This window comes from Brassica oleracea, chromosome C1 (genome assembly GCF_000695525.1).
Source record: "Brassica oleracea var. oleracea cultivar TO1000 chromosome C1, BOL, whole genome shotgun sequence".
In the NCBI taxonomy this organism is placed as follows: Eukaryota; Viridiplantae; Streptophyta; class Magnoliopsida; order Brassicales; family Brassicaceae; genus Brassica; species Brassica oleracea.
Window position 1 is genome coordinate 1,985,192 of NC_027748.1, and position 13,640 is coordinate 1,998,831.

Below are 13,640 nucleotides of genomic sequence, written 5' to 3' on the forward strand. Positions count from 1 at the left end.
TTTTTTTTTTTTTTTTTTTTTGCAGGGAGCGTGCAGAGAGCGATACGTATGTTCCTGATGCTCCTGTTCGAGCTGAAAAGTTTGCTCAAAGGTAATTTCTTTTTGTGTGTTCTATAGAGTTTGCTTTGAATGATTATTCTGCAAAGAGGTAATGTTTTAGCCAAAAGCATTGATTTTTTTTGTTGAAACATGTAAGGTATGCTGAGATTCTTGAGGACTTGAAGAAAGATCCGGAGAGCCATGGTGGACCACCAGATTGCATCGTAAGTTAAACAAACTAAATCACTTGTAATCAAGCTTTGTTGTTCATGAAGTGTTTTTTATTTTATTTGGCAGCTTCTATGTAGAATCCGTGAGCTAATACTCAGAGAGTTGGGGTTTAGAGACATTTTCAAGAAAGTTAAGGTGTGGTTTCCTTGTCAAAATTGCTTTATTCCAAAAGCATGTTTTGTATTGACTGATTGATTCATGATGAATTCAATAGGATGAGGAGAATGCAAAGGCTATAACACTGTTTCCTGATGTCGTCCGTCTGAGTGATGCTATTGAAGACGACGGAAAGCGCATAGAGAATCTTGTAAGAGGCATCTTCGCTGGAAACATCTTTGATCTCGGTTCTGCACAGGTAAGTATATCATCTCTTTCCTTTCATGCTTCCATCATCACATGTCTTTTGCTGACTATATTGACCAATGAAGCTTGCGGAGGTATTCTCAAAGGACGGGATGTCATTCTTGGCTAGCTGTCAAAACTTGGTTCCACGGCCATGGGTCATTGATGACTTGGACAACTTTCAAGCTAGATGGCTCAAGAAGCCCTGGAAGAAGGTTCTTCTTCTCCACCTTATGCTTTATCTTTATTTAAAGAGGTTGATCACAGGACTAACTGATTTGTTTCTTTACAGGCTGTGATATTTGTCGATAACTCTGGTGCAGATATAATTTTGGGTATTTTACCGTTTGCTAGAGAGATGCTACGTCAAGGAATGCAGGTGATTCTTTTTAAGGACATTGTCATTAGTTCTTTTAGTTAAAGCATATTCTAAATTGTTTCTTGCTTTTGATTCATCTTCCCTTTGAAGGTTGTGCTGGCTGCTAATGAGCTTCCATCTATCAATGATATCACTTACACCGAGCTTGCAGAGATCTTGTCAAAGGTCTGTCAAATGGAGTATATCTGTGTATTATCGTCCATTGCATATTAAATAAAACTCAGACATTAACTGAGTCTTAAATTTTACCAGCTTAAGGATGAAAATGGAGAACTGATGGGTGTTGACATCTCGAATCTCTTGATTGCAAATTCAGGGAATGACTTGCCGGTATGATATTCTAAAGCTCTCATAAGAAGGATGGACCTCCTGTTTATTGATTTGGCTTTTCTCTCTTTAAATTATCGTTTCAGGTTATTGATCTTGCAAGAGTATCACAAGAGGTTGCCTACCTTTCAACCGATGCTGACTTGGTCATCTTAGAAGGCATGGTAAGATCTCTACTAGTCTCTTGTCTATAGTCTTTGGTTTCAGCTTTCAGTAAAACTGACTCTTTAGATTGTTCTGAACTGAACTCAGGGACGTGGAATAGAGACAAACCTTTATGCTCAGTTCAAGTGTGACTCCCTCAAGATTGGAATGGTAATTAACTTACTAGATTCCTTCTTCTCATGTTTAAGAGAAAGAAGGCTTATTCGTTTATTGAATCTTTCTCATTTATGCAGGTGAAGCATCCAGAGGTAGCTCAGTTTCTGGGAGGACGGCTTTATGACTGTGTCATCAAATACAATGAAGTTCAGAGTTGATTGTATTCTCACAACCTTACATTTTTTCTACTGAATCAAGCCAAACAGTTTATTATATTAAAAACTGTTAGGCTTTTGTAAGTTTTTAGTTTAAACTCTCTACTCTGTCTCTCTCTGCATTCGGATATAAGAATTGAAAACTCTTTCAACATTCTTGATATGGTGTTTGAAGCTGGAAGAGAACTCTGACAATATTATTTTAAAATCTCAAATTCATCAATACAATATGATTAAACAGGTAAAAACAGAAATGCGTTGAAAGAAAAGAAAAACGTTGAAAGCAGTAGCAGAAAATAGATATATGTCTCTTAGTTGGTCTTGGTAGGATATGAAGCCATCTTGTTGATTCCGCAGATTCCCTCTGGTTTACCAGTGTTTCTCTTCATCCTAATGAACCCTTTCTCTCCCCATCTTGGTCCCCATGAGTTCTTCACAATAACATAGTCAGATCCCTTTGATGAACCGTACCCAACTGCAGCTACACCATGGTCTAGTTCTGTTCCACACTTCCCATTAAACACTCCCTGCAACCAAAACAAAGATTAGATACACAGAACACAAAAGTTTAGATATGAGAGTGGTCTTTTATATACATACCCCTTTGTAGAACTGGAAGTCTCTTCCTGAAGCCTCAATAGCCACACTAACTGGTTGATGAGCTAAAGCCTTCACCAGGCTTTCATCACTGTTTTGTGGGACATCTTCGTAGCCGCTGATTGTCACAACTTCTACATCCTCCTGTTATAACATTCACCAGTGTTTATAAGATGCATCATAGTATGTTTGTGTCTAGCGTTTTGTTTACCTTCTGCTCTTGGCAAATGCCTTCCTCCATGAGATAAGGGTAATCGTCTTCTTTGTGGAGACCACCTGTGGAAATAATGTACTGGAACGCGTAGTCCATGAGACCTCCATTGCAACCATTGTTGTAAGTTGTGTCACAGTCTATGAGTTCTTGCTCCGAAAGCGAGCTCAGGTTCCCTGTTGTGATCTGGTGGATCCCCTCAACAGCTGCAACTGTCGAAAACGCCCAACAACTACCTGAAAGGTCAAAAAGATCCATTCTCAAGTCTCTTGTCCTATCTACTTTAAATACAAGAAAGTTAAAAAGAGAGAAACATTACCACATGAGCCCTGGTTCTTGACAGGAGTCACAGCGCCTTTCTTCCTCCAGTCAACTGACTTAGGCAAGTCTGTAACATCTCTGTACCTGAAGTTACCTGAGGGCTGTCTCTTTCTAGAGAACTGCGGCTTAGCGAGTCCGAGATACTTCCTCTTGAACTCTTCATGTGTCAAATCCGCAAACTCGTTCAACCCGAGCCAGTATTCGCTGATCTCGTTGTTCCTCTGGTCTATATGCATCAGGTTGTCCCTGAACACCTCGAACCTGTGGACCTTCTCCTCCACGCTCTGGTAAGCCTTGCTGTGCTCTGACATCCATGACTCAAAGAGCTCTAGGAGGTTATCAGTGGATGACAACTGCTCAGGTGTGTATCCAATGATGGAGAAGTCACGGGCGAGAGCAGAGCAGAGGAGTGCTGATGCTGAAATGGCGACCAAAAGAGAGAGTTTGGCGAGTGATGATGGTGTAGAGAAAGCCATAATAGCTAAAGCTGTTTCACTGAGAGAAGAGGAAGAGGGAGAAGAGATGATATGAAAAGAGAGTAGAGGCATAGAGTTTATATACAAGTGTGAGAGAGTGTTGGCTTTGAAGCAAAGACAAGGATTAATATTTAAAAAGAAAACAAGTACGCCGGTCTCCGAGTCTTCACGGTTGGATCTTCTCTTAGTTTTGCCTTTTGCTCTAAGCGTGCAAATTTTCAACACAAAAGCTTCACTTTCAGACCTTAATCAATATTAAAATATCTGGAGGGAGGCTTTATAAAAGAAAGTTCTATAGAGGCGAAAGAGCTTAAAAGTTTCTGTTATTAGATTCCAAAAAGGACATACATAATTGCAGTTGTTCAAAAGCTTTAACTCTGTACTAGAATAGTGACGGATCTTTCTTTTACTATCGTAGCTTCCCGGCGGAATGCAAATAAACTGAAACAGAGACGATCCTGCAAAGCGTTAACACAGCAATGCATTCAGCTATTATGTCCTTGACTACTTTTGATATTCAAAGTTGAGATGATTGTAATGGCAGAGGTAAATGTGGATCTGACTTACGTAGAACCCAAAAAGAAGGCAAGGGAAAGATGAAAGTTGAAGAGGAATACAGAGATAACCGCAGTTAGGAGCATCGCCACTGATGTCGAATAAACCTACATACAGATTGATAAAGTTAAACCATGTGTAAAAAAGTTACTGCTTAAGGGAATCTGATGGCGAATGAAAATTTACTACCTTAACAATGTTGTCTGCATATTTCATCACCATTGACACAGCAATGCCACTGCACAACAAACAAGAGAATAATGTTTTTAATGTGTTAACCTCACATTCTGAAACTAGAGATAAGAGAAGAGTCTGGCCTCCTAAAGTAGGTTTTACCTGAGGGCATGGTTAAGAATCATGAGTACTGTGATAAATGAGTAACCATGGAAGAATCCCCTGAAAATTGGAAAACAATTTAGCCAGCAGAAAATAGTGAACTCTGACACTAAGACTATACATAAGTGGCATCTTCTTTAACTGTACATGAAGAATGAGGAAACTGGCTACTGACTATGGACTAATCTGTAGATCTGAATGGAGACGCAAGTAAACCATATGTACTAATATGTAGCTAATATGAAAGGACACAAACAAGAAGATGGGTTTTGGATTTTACTTATTTGCAACGGCATCGAAATCTTGGATCACTATGGCAACAGCATTGAAAGACATCCCAAAGACATAGAGCCAGAAGTTCTGTACATTTATATTCCTTGAAGGTCTCTTTTTTATAATAGCCTGCCAAAAATGGAAAGCAACAGAGTGAACCACTACTACTACAAAAAAAAAAGAGAATTAAATCAGTATTAGCTTTTGAGTGAAAAGTCCTAGTAAGCTCACCTCTGTGTACACACCCGCGAAACCACTTAAAAGAGCCATAACCTAGAAACAAGGACAAAGAATCATATAAATTGGTGTGGACGTGGAAGAAGCTTCACAACTCTCTTAGTAGGTATCAGCATGCTAAGGTGGGTAACAACTTACAATTGCCATAATCCAGCCGGGAAGCGATGTCTGAAGTACACGATCAGAACTGCAAAAGCAGTATAGAATATGAGACTATGTAATACAACAAATCAGTAGAAGCTAGACATGAATCATATCAAACCGATGTTCATAGCAATCAATAAAATTTAAAGGGGAAAAGTGTCAAGAGACAAAATATACTTTGAATTCAACTGAGCAGTGGTGCAGCCGCAACATAATAGAATGAATCCTGCCCACTGAATCTCGCTCAACCTGTTAGAGAAGCTAGTAAGCGAACTGAATATACAGAGCCTCTCTTCACATTTGAAATCAAGAAGCTTTGGCTGGAAGCTATGAAACCCACTTGGGAGAATAAATCAACCTACTTTCTCTTCAATATGATTCTGTACAAGACACCAGTACTTATGATGTTCAGGTTCTTCAAGATCTGATAGCCTGGGGCGTCAACGTACGCAAAAATATAGTACTGCCACATAAAAGAGTACACCACAAGTAGTTAGAAACTGATTTAACATGGAAAACAGACGCTACTATCAATGGTCTAAGGCAAAAGAACTCAAGAAAAAAGCCAATAACCTGTAAAAGATTTTTGAAAAGATACAAAGCAGCAGGGATGGGAAAGACTTTAACTTCGTCATATGTTTGTGCTTAACCTGATTCATAGAGACAGGGTTTAAGTATCAGTAAGGCCAAATCTGAATACGTGGTTCTAAGCTACCAAAGTCTTTTTATAAAATTACAGATGAAGAAACTATGAACTTAAAAGGAAATTAAGTGAACATGATGCAAGTGGCAAATACATAATAATAATAAGTATACCTGTTGTCGTCAGTAACACCATCGTTTCTCCAAATCCTTGTCAATGCAAGAAGAGATAACGCACATTTCAAAGTCTCAACCTGACGTACAAAGATTTAAAACAACATCACTACATATTACAAATAAAAATTGATACTCACAATTGGCACCACTTGATATTGAATAATAATGTGATTTAACTCTGACCAAGAAGTTGGCGGTTGTGACACTGTACTCATACTTGCCAGCTCGCTTGGACCAGACGATGAGTATGGATTGGGAACTCGTGAGGATAGTCAGTGCACATGGTACTCCATTTGTTCCAAGCTCACTCAGATCTCTCTGTCTGATCAGATCATTTCCGCCAGAAAAAAAAAAAAAACCTGGAAAAAAGTCGCTAAGTTGAAGATGGGCTTTTATATTAATACTCTGTTTGTTGTTTATGGTTGGGCTTGTCTATTCTTAGGCCTATTTTTGACAGATTTTTCTGCAATATTTTCTGAATTAACACAAATAAAAGACAACACAAAAAAGACTTGTCTTTAACATGAGTCACACCAATGATAACTTAGGAGTACGGTTCCAGACGGACTGCTTGAACTTCATGGAAATGACAACAAATCCGATGGATTAGCCATCCTTCGCGACAGAGATCGAGATGTTCTAGTGGTTACAGAAAGACTTCGAGGATTTGAGTCTGTCTCATATTCTTTGGAGTCGGAATCAGACGCGTTAGCAAAGATCAGAGACTATATTTTTATTCCATATAGATTAGATCTGGACAGATGGATATGCTCCTCGGAGAATCGGATCGTCCGTTCTCCATTTGATCTAGTTTTGATGGGTACACAACAAAAAAAAACATGAGTCACACAAATAAGCAAATGATTTTCAGTAAAACAACCTTAAATTTAAAGTTAACTGATTAAATTTGTATTTGAGATTGAGCTACGCAACCTAAGACTGATGTCGATATGTCTATTAACAAAAGATTTTCACACAAATCAATGGTGGTACAATTCCTAGTATTTATAGGAGTATTATTCATATAATAACCACACAAATCTAACAATAATACTTTTAAAATTATTTTTATTTTTTAAACAAAATATGCATGTAATTGGCTGGGCAAAAAGAGTAAATGGATCCCACACAGAAACAAAAAAAAAAAGCGTGGGAATAAAAACACAGCCTGTGTTAGAGCTGTGTGATCACTACTTCCCACCACCACTAGTCTCATTCTCTCTTGCTCCAAAACTTTCATCATCTCTCTCAATGATGGAAACTCTCCAGATTCGCAAACCTACTTCTCTCCCCGTTTCTCAACGCCTTAGCCCCTCTTCTTCATCCAAAGATGAGCACGGTGTTATACGCCGTCGTCTCTCTTCCCTCTCGCTCAACCTCTTAAACCAACCATCAGAGATCGCATCTCGATTCCCCAAGTCCAAATCCGTTTCGGATATGGGAAAGCAAGTGGGAAGCTCTGTGAAAGAGTGGTGGGAATGGGGCTGGTCATGGATCCTCTCGAGGAAACCTATCTTCATAAGAGATCTCGAGCTTAACAGAGAGGAGGCCAAAACAATAGGTTCTCAGAACAGAGGAAGCATAATGCACGTTTTCATCAAGCTCCGCTCTCAGATCCGCAGTCTCATGGGCTCTTCTTCCGACACTCTTCCCAAATACAAGCGTCAACAATGATGATTGTCAAATTCAGACAGTCTCTAAGAATATATTGGTTTCTGTCGTGCATGAATCAGTTGAAGTATATTCAAATCGTATACAAAGCGACGATGTGTTTTTGAAAGAAAAGTTTGATTTTGTATGTTGTTGCTATGATTAATCTGCCTAGATTTTTAATTATTATTATTAATTTGATTTGCTTTGTATGTTGTGCAGTTGTATTTTTTTTGTATTTAATAACCATGCAACTATATAGAAGTCTGTTATTTTGTTTCAGTTACTTTTTACGCGCCAATTCTTTGGCCACCCGTCATCATAGTAGTAAAAACAGATTCAAAAACGTTACAAGTTACAAAGTAAAACCAAACATCTGAGGATTCATGACCGACACCACTCTTTATTTGTGAAAAGTGAAAACTTACGAGTTATGTTGTTTTCAGATAAATAAAATAATGACACTGTAAATATTATCCCATTTTAGGGGAGGTTTTGCACGAAAATGTGAATGTGAAAAACATAGTCTAAACGAAACGTCGGTTGCATTAAACTGAGATGCACAGCCGACATAGCATTTGTCGGTGGGAGTAATATCGTCGGTGGACAAATTGTTTATTTATCATAATTAAAAAAACCTACATTATTTACATTAACTAATAAAAACCAGCATTATTTAACAAATAAGTTTTATGATTCAGTTTGTTTTTATACTAATGCGATGTTTGCTTCTGATTAAGCAAGCATCTGTTTAAAATTTTGTTTAGGTTACGAATGTGTTGATTGGTAAGAAAATGACACCAAAATTAAATTTGATATTATAAGTTTTATTCAAGGTTGCGGCGTTACAAAGCATGTGAATATGAATGTCGCCAACAAAATATGTAAATAATACAAAAATGGTTTTGGTAGCGTTCTATTTTACAGATTGGTGCCAATGAATGATTGTGTGTCGAACAGCCTTGAGTTTTGGTTTTATTTGAGTGTGAAAGACAGATACACACCTAGAAAAAAGCACATCTTGATTACATGATTGAGACTTGCTAGCTCATCAAACGCCATTGGTGTTTTTCGTTTTTATATAGATTTATTTTAAACCCAACTGTGTTGTCTGGTATTGATGAAGGGTCCTAATCGTCTAGAAAGAAAGTAAACATGCTTAGAAAAGAAACACACAAGATAAAAAGATATTTTTCGTTTTACAAATACAAAGATTGAACAGTTTGAAGATGAAACAAAAGGTCACTAACTTCAACAATGGCCATAACAAACAAACATACAAACAACCACAAAGAGGTAGCTATTAGTCACAATGTAGTTAAACATTAGCTCAATCTTCCACATCTCTTTCTCCTTCTTCTTCTATGTGGTGAGCATTGAGATTTGTTGATCCCATGAACAAGAACACACCTTTGCAGTCAACAGATTAAACACACACATGCAAAAGCAACAACCTCTACGCATCTCTCATGCTAATGTTCAGACTATTTCTCATAGTTCTTCTCCCAACACCAGCATTTCCCTTTTGCATCATCTCCACAAACTCACCATAATCAATCTTTCCATCCTGTTAACATAAACAAAAACAATCAATAAACTTTTAATCATCTGACGCCTTAACGCTAGTCTTCATAGTAAAGCTTACATTGTTTTGATCAACTTCTTTGATGATATCTTCAAGGAAAACATCAGTCATACTATGTTCAACACACGCCTGTTGCAGCTCGTCTATCGTTATGTAACCACTTCCGTCTTTGTCAAAGTACTGAAACGCAGCCACAAGATGTTCTTCACGTTCAAGTTTGTTGAGATGGATGGTCGCTGCAATGAACTCGCTGTAATCTATTGTCCCACTGTTATCCACATCAGCCTGTCAATACAAGAGCTCCAGCGTTAAGAATACACAAACAATACTTCACTATAAGATAAGATTCGTACCGCTTCCATTAGATCATGGATCTCTGTGTCCTTCAAGGTGGATCCATACTTCCTCAGCCCAGCTTTGAGTTCATCAAATGTGATTGCACCGCTGTTATCAGTATCCATTGCCTGGAACATCTCCCTTAAACCAGCAATCTCTTCTTCCGAGAGGCTCTCAGCTATAACCTGATGATCCCAAAAAAAAACAAACAAATGTCAAGAGAAGTGATGCAAAGACCACAGAAGATAAAAAGGACAAAGACACTCACCTTCAAAGCCATCTTCTTTAGTTTATTCATTGCAGAGAACTGCTTGAGACGTGATAGAACAGCCGGATCAAGTGCTCTATCTGGTGCAACACCGTTCTCACAGATCCATGGATGACCTGCAAACAAGTAGATGTAAGCCTAGTGCTTGTTGCTAAATGTAACAATTACTTTAATGTGGAGACATACGCAAGACTTCATGAGCGGTCAAGCGTTCTGCCGGCTTGGAGCATAACATTCTGCGGATCAAGTCTTTAGCACTGTCTGATATCACAGGCCAAGGGTCCGAATCAAAGTCGATATATCCCTTCAACACAGCATCAAATATCCCTTGCTGTGTTTCTGATTCAAGACAAAATACAAAACACATTTCAGGTAACTGAGACTCTCTAAAGGACTAAGAAACAGGCTTACCAAACACAATTTACCTGCCCAGAACGGTGGCACTCCGCTTAGCAATATATAGAGTATAACACCAGCGGTCCACACATCAGCTTCAGGCCCATAACGTTTGAGCAAAACCTCAGGAGCAACATAGTATGGACTCCCAACAACATCAGTGAATATTTGACCTGAAAGATCAAAACTAAGCTAATCAGTTTCATAAATACCTATTACCCAAACTAGGCCTGGGAAAAAAAAAAACCGAACGAAAGACCCGAACCAAAATACCTGAAACCGAAACTTGACAGAAACCCTCATATACCGAATGGTTTCTATATTTCTATATCCGAAATAACTGAACGGAAACCGATAAATATATAGAAATATTAATTATATATACATACAACATAACTAAATATATATATTTATAATTTTAAAATATATTAAAAGTATCCAAAAATATTAGGAAAAATTAAATAATATAAAGTATCTGAACTACTTTAAAGTATCTAGTAAAATATCCAAATTAATCCGAAATATTTCAGATTTTTCGATATTTTATTCAAAATACTCGATATTTAATCCAAATTACCTGAACTACACAACTAACATAAACCGGAACGAAATGAGAACCAAATTTTTATACGGGTATTTTTCAGTTCCTAGTTCTACTAACCAAACCGAACCCAAAACTACTTGAACCAAACCCGAACCAAAAATAGATCATGTAGTAAATGGATCCTCTGCCCCTACCCGAACCCATATCCAAAATGACCATGCCTAACGCAAACATTAACTCAGCTTCAAACATCATACCTGGTTTGAAAAAGATAGACAGTCCAAAATCAATAGCCTTGAGAGAAAAATCATCATCCTTATTAACCAACAAGAAATTCTCAGGCTTCAAATCTCTATGCATAACACCAAGCGAATGACACGCTTCCACAACTCCCACAATGATCTTAGTCAGCTCAGCAGCTTTCCTCTCACTATAATGCCCTCTCTGAATAATCCTGTCAAACAACTCCCCTCCAGCGCAAAGCTCCATCACAATGTGAACATACAGAGAGTCCTCATAAGCTCCCTTGATGGTAACAATGTTGCCGTGACCAGCCAAATGGTGCATGATCTGAATCTCTCTTCTAACATCCTCAACATCTTCTTTAGAGATCAGCTTCCTCTTGGATATCGACTTGCAAGCGTAGTCAACCCCAGTGGCGAGCTCCGTGCAGAGGTAAGTTGTCCCGAACTGGCCTTGTCCTAGCTTACGGCTAAGCGTGTAGAGGTCGCGGATGTTTGAGGTCTTGTGGCCGAGAACGTAGTAGGCTTGGTTGTCCATGTTGCGTCTCATGATTGGTTCTTTTAGAGGGATAACGAGAGCTGGATCCTTGTGAGCTTCTTTGGGGAGTTCTTGAGGAATGATGATCTCTGTAGAGCGATCTGAGGATTTGGAGTTGTTATCTTCAGGCTTAGTGTTGTTATTATTGCCTTGGTGGATTTTGTCTTTGGAAGATCGGCGGCATGAATTGCCCATTAAAGACAGAGACTTTGACTCTCTCTGTTCTTCATCCAACGAAACTGTTTATAGATAAAACAAAGTCAAACCTTCTAAAGTAACGAACTTTATCAATCACAAGAAGAAAAACAGCAAAACCCAGTTCAGATCAACAAGACAAGAACACAAGTATAGTACTAAAAAGTCAAGTCAAACATGAGTTTACTTTTAGTTGGGATCAGAAACAGAACAGAGGATCTAGTTATTCACTTACCAGTAATCAGAGAAGGGTGGAAAGAGAAGACTGAAGAGAATGGATATGGATTAGTAATCTGATTTAAAGGGGAAAAGAGAAAACTTGAGTGAGAGACGAAGGAAAGTGGAACAAGAAGGGGAAAGCTACAATATTTAATGTTTGTAATCACACAGTTTTTTTTTAATTCGAGATTCAAGTTAAAGAATAAAAATAGATATTTTCAGTTATTGATTGCTGAGAGGCTGGTCGGGCAATTAGATTCGTTGGATGAGAGTTTGTGTGTTTAATTTACGGCGATGATTGTGCGACGAAAGTTCTTTAAGACTGCTGCCTTTAGTGCTCACCAGCTACTTCTGTCAGACTGACCCCTACGCGGTTTCCTCTCACCTTCTTGTCTTTGTAAGTATTATTTAAAGAATAGTGTTTTTGGTAGATTAGAGAATTTTTTTTTTTGTTCGATGAACAAAATGATTATAAGTTGTTGACCAGTTGACCATTGACAAAGCCAACTTTTTTTTTTTGGTGGCCATTGACTCACAACTTCAAGTTTTGGATTCAGATTTAATCTCATACTAGTCATGGGCAAACTATCAAAAAAAATAACGGATTTAATCTGAAAAATTAGTTTGTTGTCAAATATTCAAATAGATCTTCACTATGAATAATTTGGAGATCAATTCATTTCGGATGATGCCCAAACTGAACTATTAACCAAGGTTTATATGTGTGTTTTGTTATCTTGGATATAAAATATTTGAATCGATATGAATTCCAAAAGAAAAGAAAAACAATCAATCATATATACTAGTTAGTAGGTTTTAAATTAACTTGAACCCAACCACAAATTAAAAATATATGTATGTTTTATATTCTCTATATTTGAAAGATCTAAAATATGGAAAATATAATCCAAATTCGAACGAATACTCAAATGCTTACGGCTAAAACTCTCAAAACCTTTTTTTTTTTTTAGTATATAATTTAGTTGCAACTCTTAAGTCTTTTATTATTGTAAAAATGGTCATCAAAATAACTATAAAAAGATCGGGTCAAAACAAGAGTTGGCTTGGATAAATGACATTAGCATATTCGTTTTTATTATATTGGTAACACATACTAATATCATTACAAGTTTACAACTAGGATATTAGCACTAAACACGATGTTTTTATTTATATGGTCAACACGCTGAGTCCATGGCAAGAATTTCGGTTTATCTAGGCGCCGCCGGTTCGAGGCAATGCGGTTTAATTAATGGTTAGAGAGCTATGTACTCGAAGAAAAATTTTACATGTGCGTTTGTCGTCTTCTCCAGCTCCTCCGAAGAGCTTTATTCCACACAGTTGCTACAACTTGAGTAAATTAAAGATATTTGTAGAAGACATTGCAATGAATAAAGAAACAAAAGCTAGTGAAGTATATATGTTTTAAAGAATAAAGAAACAAGGGTCCCTGAAGGAGAAATAGTTAAATTAAAATTTCTCTTTAGTGAGTCAACATGTGTCTTTTTCAGAGATCTCCATGTAAGATCATTTTGGTTGGGTCACATATGTTAAGGAATAAATGTGATATGACCATTAATAAGTTTGGGCATAAAATGTTATGAAATATTATATGTGGATGCCTTATGTGATTTCTAGTTTAGTGAAGGGTTGAACAAGAAATTACTTCTACATCATGGGTTATGGTCCCCAATGCAACCTAACTTGACATTAAGTGAAAAACTCCATATCCCATCAATGGAGAGCTAAGGTCAACAAGGGGTTTGTATTGGAAGATCCATTCTCTTGCCATAGATCATTGAGTCATGGATTCACAAGGTATGTTTTCCCCTTTGTCTATTCAAATAGAGAATTATATGGTTATGAGATTCAAATTGATGAATCATAAAGAAATAAAATTAACA

General features: G+C 37.4%; 5 protein-coding genes across 5 annotated transcripts in view; 2 read left to right on the forward strand and 3 right to left on the reverse strand.

Moving 5' to 3' along the window:
- The window catches only part of LOC106304671 (uncharacterized protein At2g17340), a 2,668-nt gene extending 721 nt beyond the window's left edge, over window positions 1–1,947 (forward strand). The window contains exons 2-12 of the mRNA XM_013741070.1: window positions 26–91; window positions 197–263; window positions 337–405; window positions 485–625; window positions 699–827; window positions 905–991; window positions 1,082–1,156; window positions 1,244–1,321; window positions 1,405–1,482; window positions 1,571–1,633; window positions 1,717–1,947. Coding sequence (XP_013596524.1) covers window positions 26–91; window positions 197–263; window positions 337–405; window positions 485–625; window positions 699–827; window positions 905–991; window positions 1,082–1,156; window positions 1,244–1,321; window positions 1,405–1,482; window positions 1,571–1,633; window positions 1,717–1,797 — 934 coding nt within the window. The 3' untranslated portion in view covers window positions 1,798–1,947. The remainder of the gene's footprint in view (window positions 1–25; window positions 92–196; window positions 264–336; window positions 406–484; window positions 626–698; window positions 828–904; window positions 992–1,081; window positions 1,157–1,243; window positions 1,322–1,404; window positions 1,483–1,570; window positions 1,634–1,716) is intronic.
- A 113-nt stretch (window positions 1,948–2,060) lies between these two features.
- LOC106304661 (xylem cysteine proteinase 1) lies at window positions 2,061–3,456 on the reverse strand. The gene is made up of 4 exons (XM_013741060.1): window positions 2,922–3,456; window positions 2,603–2,838; window positions 2,395–2,535; window positions 2,061–2,321 (listed from the first exon to the last, which is right to left on the reverse strand). The coding sequence occupies exons 1-4, from the start codon at window positions 3,397–3,399 to the stop codon at window positions 2,106–2,108; spliced, it is 1,071 nt and encodes a 356-aa protein (XP_013596514.1). The 5' UTR covers window positions 3,400–3,456; the 3' UTR covers window positions 2,061–2,105.
- Window positions 3,457–3,534: 78 nt separating this feature from the next.
- Window positions 3,535–6,093, reverse strand: LOC106304681 (CMP-sialic acid transporter 4). The gene is made up of 10 exons (XM_013741082.1): window positions 5,947–6,093; window positions 5,761–5,840; window positions 5,122–5,193; window positions 4,939–4,987; window positions 4,795–4,836; window positions 4,571–4,692; window positions 4,291–4,350; window positions 4,144–4,192; window positions 3,967–4,061; window positions 3,535–3,857 (listed from the first exon to the last, which is right to left on the reverse strand). The coding sequence occupies exons 4-10, from the start codon at window positions 4,945–4,947 to the stop codon at window positions 3,809–3,811; spliced, it is 426 nt and encodes a 141-aa protein (XP_013596536.1). The 5' UTR covers window positions 4,948–4,987; window positions 5,122–5,193; window positions 5,761–5,840; window positions 5,947–6,093; the 3' UTR covers window positions 3,535–3,808.
- An 854-nt stretch (window positions 6,094–6,947) lies between these two features.
- On the forward strand, window positions 6,948–7,695 carry LOC106344253. Its single transcript, XM_013783666.1, has one exon. The coding sequence runs from the start codon at window positions 7,015–7,017 to the stop codon at window positions 7,435–7,437; it is 423 nt and encodes a 140-aa protein (XP_013639120.1). The 5' UTR covers window positions 6,948–7,014; the 3' UTR covers window positions 7,438–7,695.
- An 874-nt stretch (window positions 7,696–8,569) lies between these two features.
- LOC106307255 (calcium-dependent protein kinase 5) lies at window positions 8,570–11,964 on the reverse strand. The gene is made up of 8 exons (XM_013744159.1): window positions 11,753–11,964; window positions 10,800–11,561; window positions 10,028–10,171; window positions 9,789–9,941; window positions 9,603–9,718; window positions 9,352–9,519; window positions 9,059–9,283; window positions 8,570–8,980 (listed from the first exon to the last, which is right to left on the reverse strand). The coding sequence occupies exons 2-8, from the start codon at window positions 11,515–11,517 to the stop codon at window positions 8,870–8,872; spliced, it is 1,635 nt and encodes a 544-aa protein (XP_013599613.1). The 5' UTR covers window positions 11,518–11,561; window positions 11,753–11,964; the 3' UTR covers window positions 8,570–8,869.
- Window positions 11,965–13,640: the final 1,676 nt, after the last annotated feature.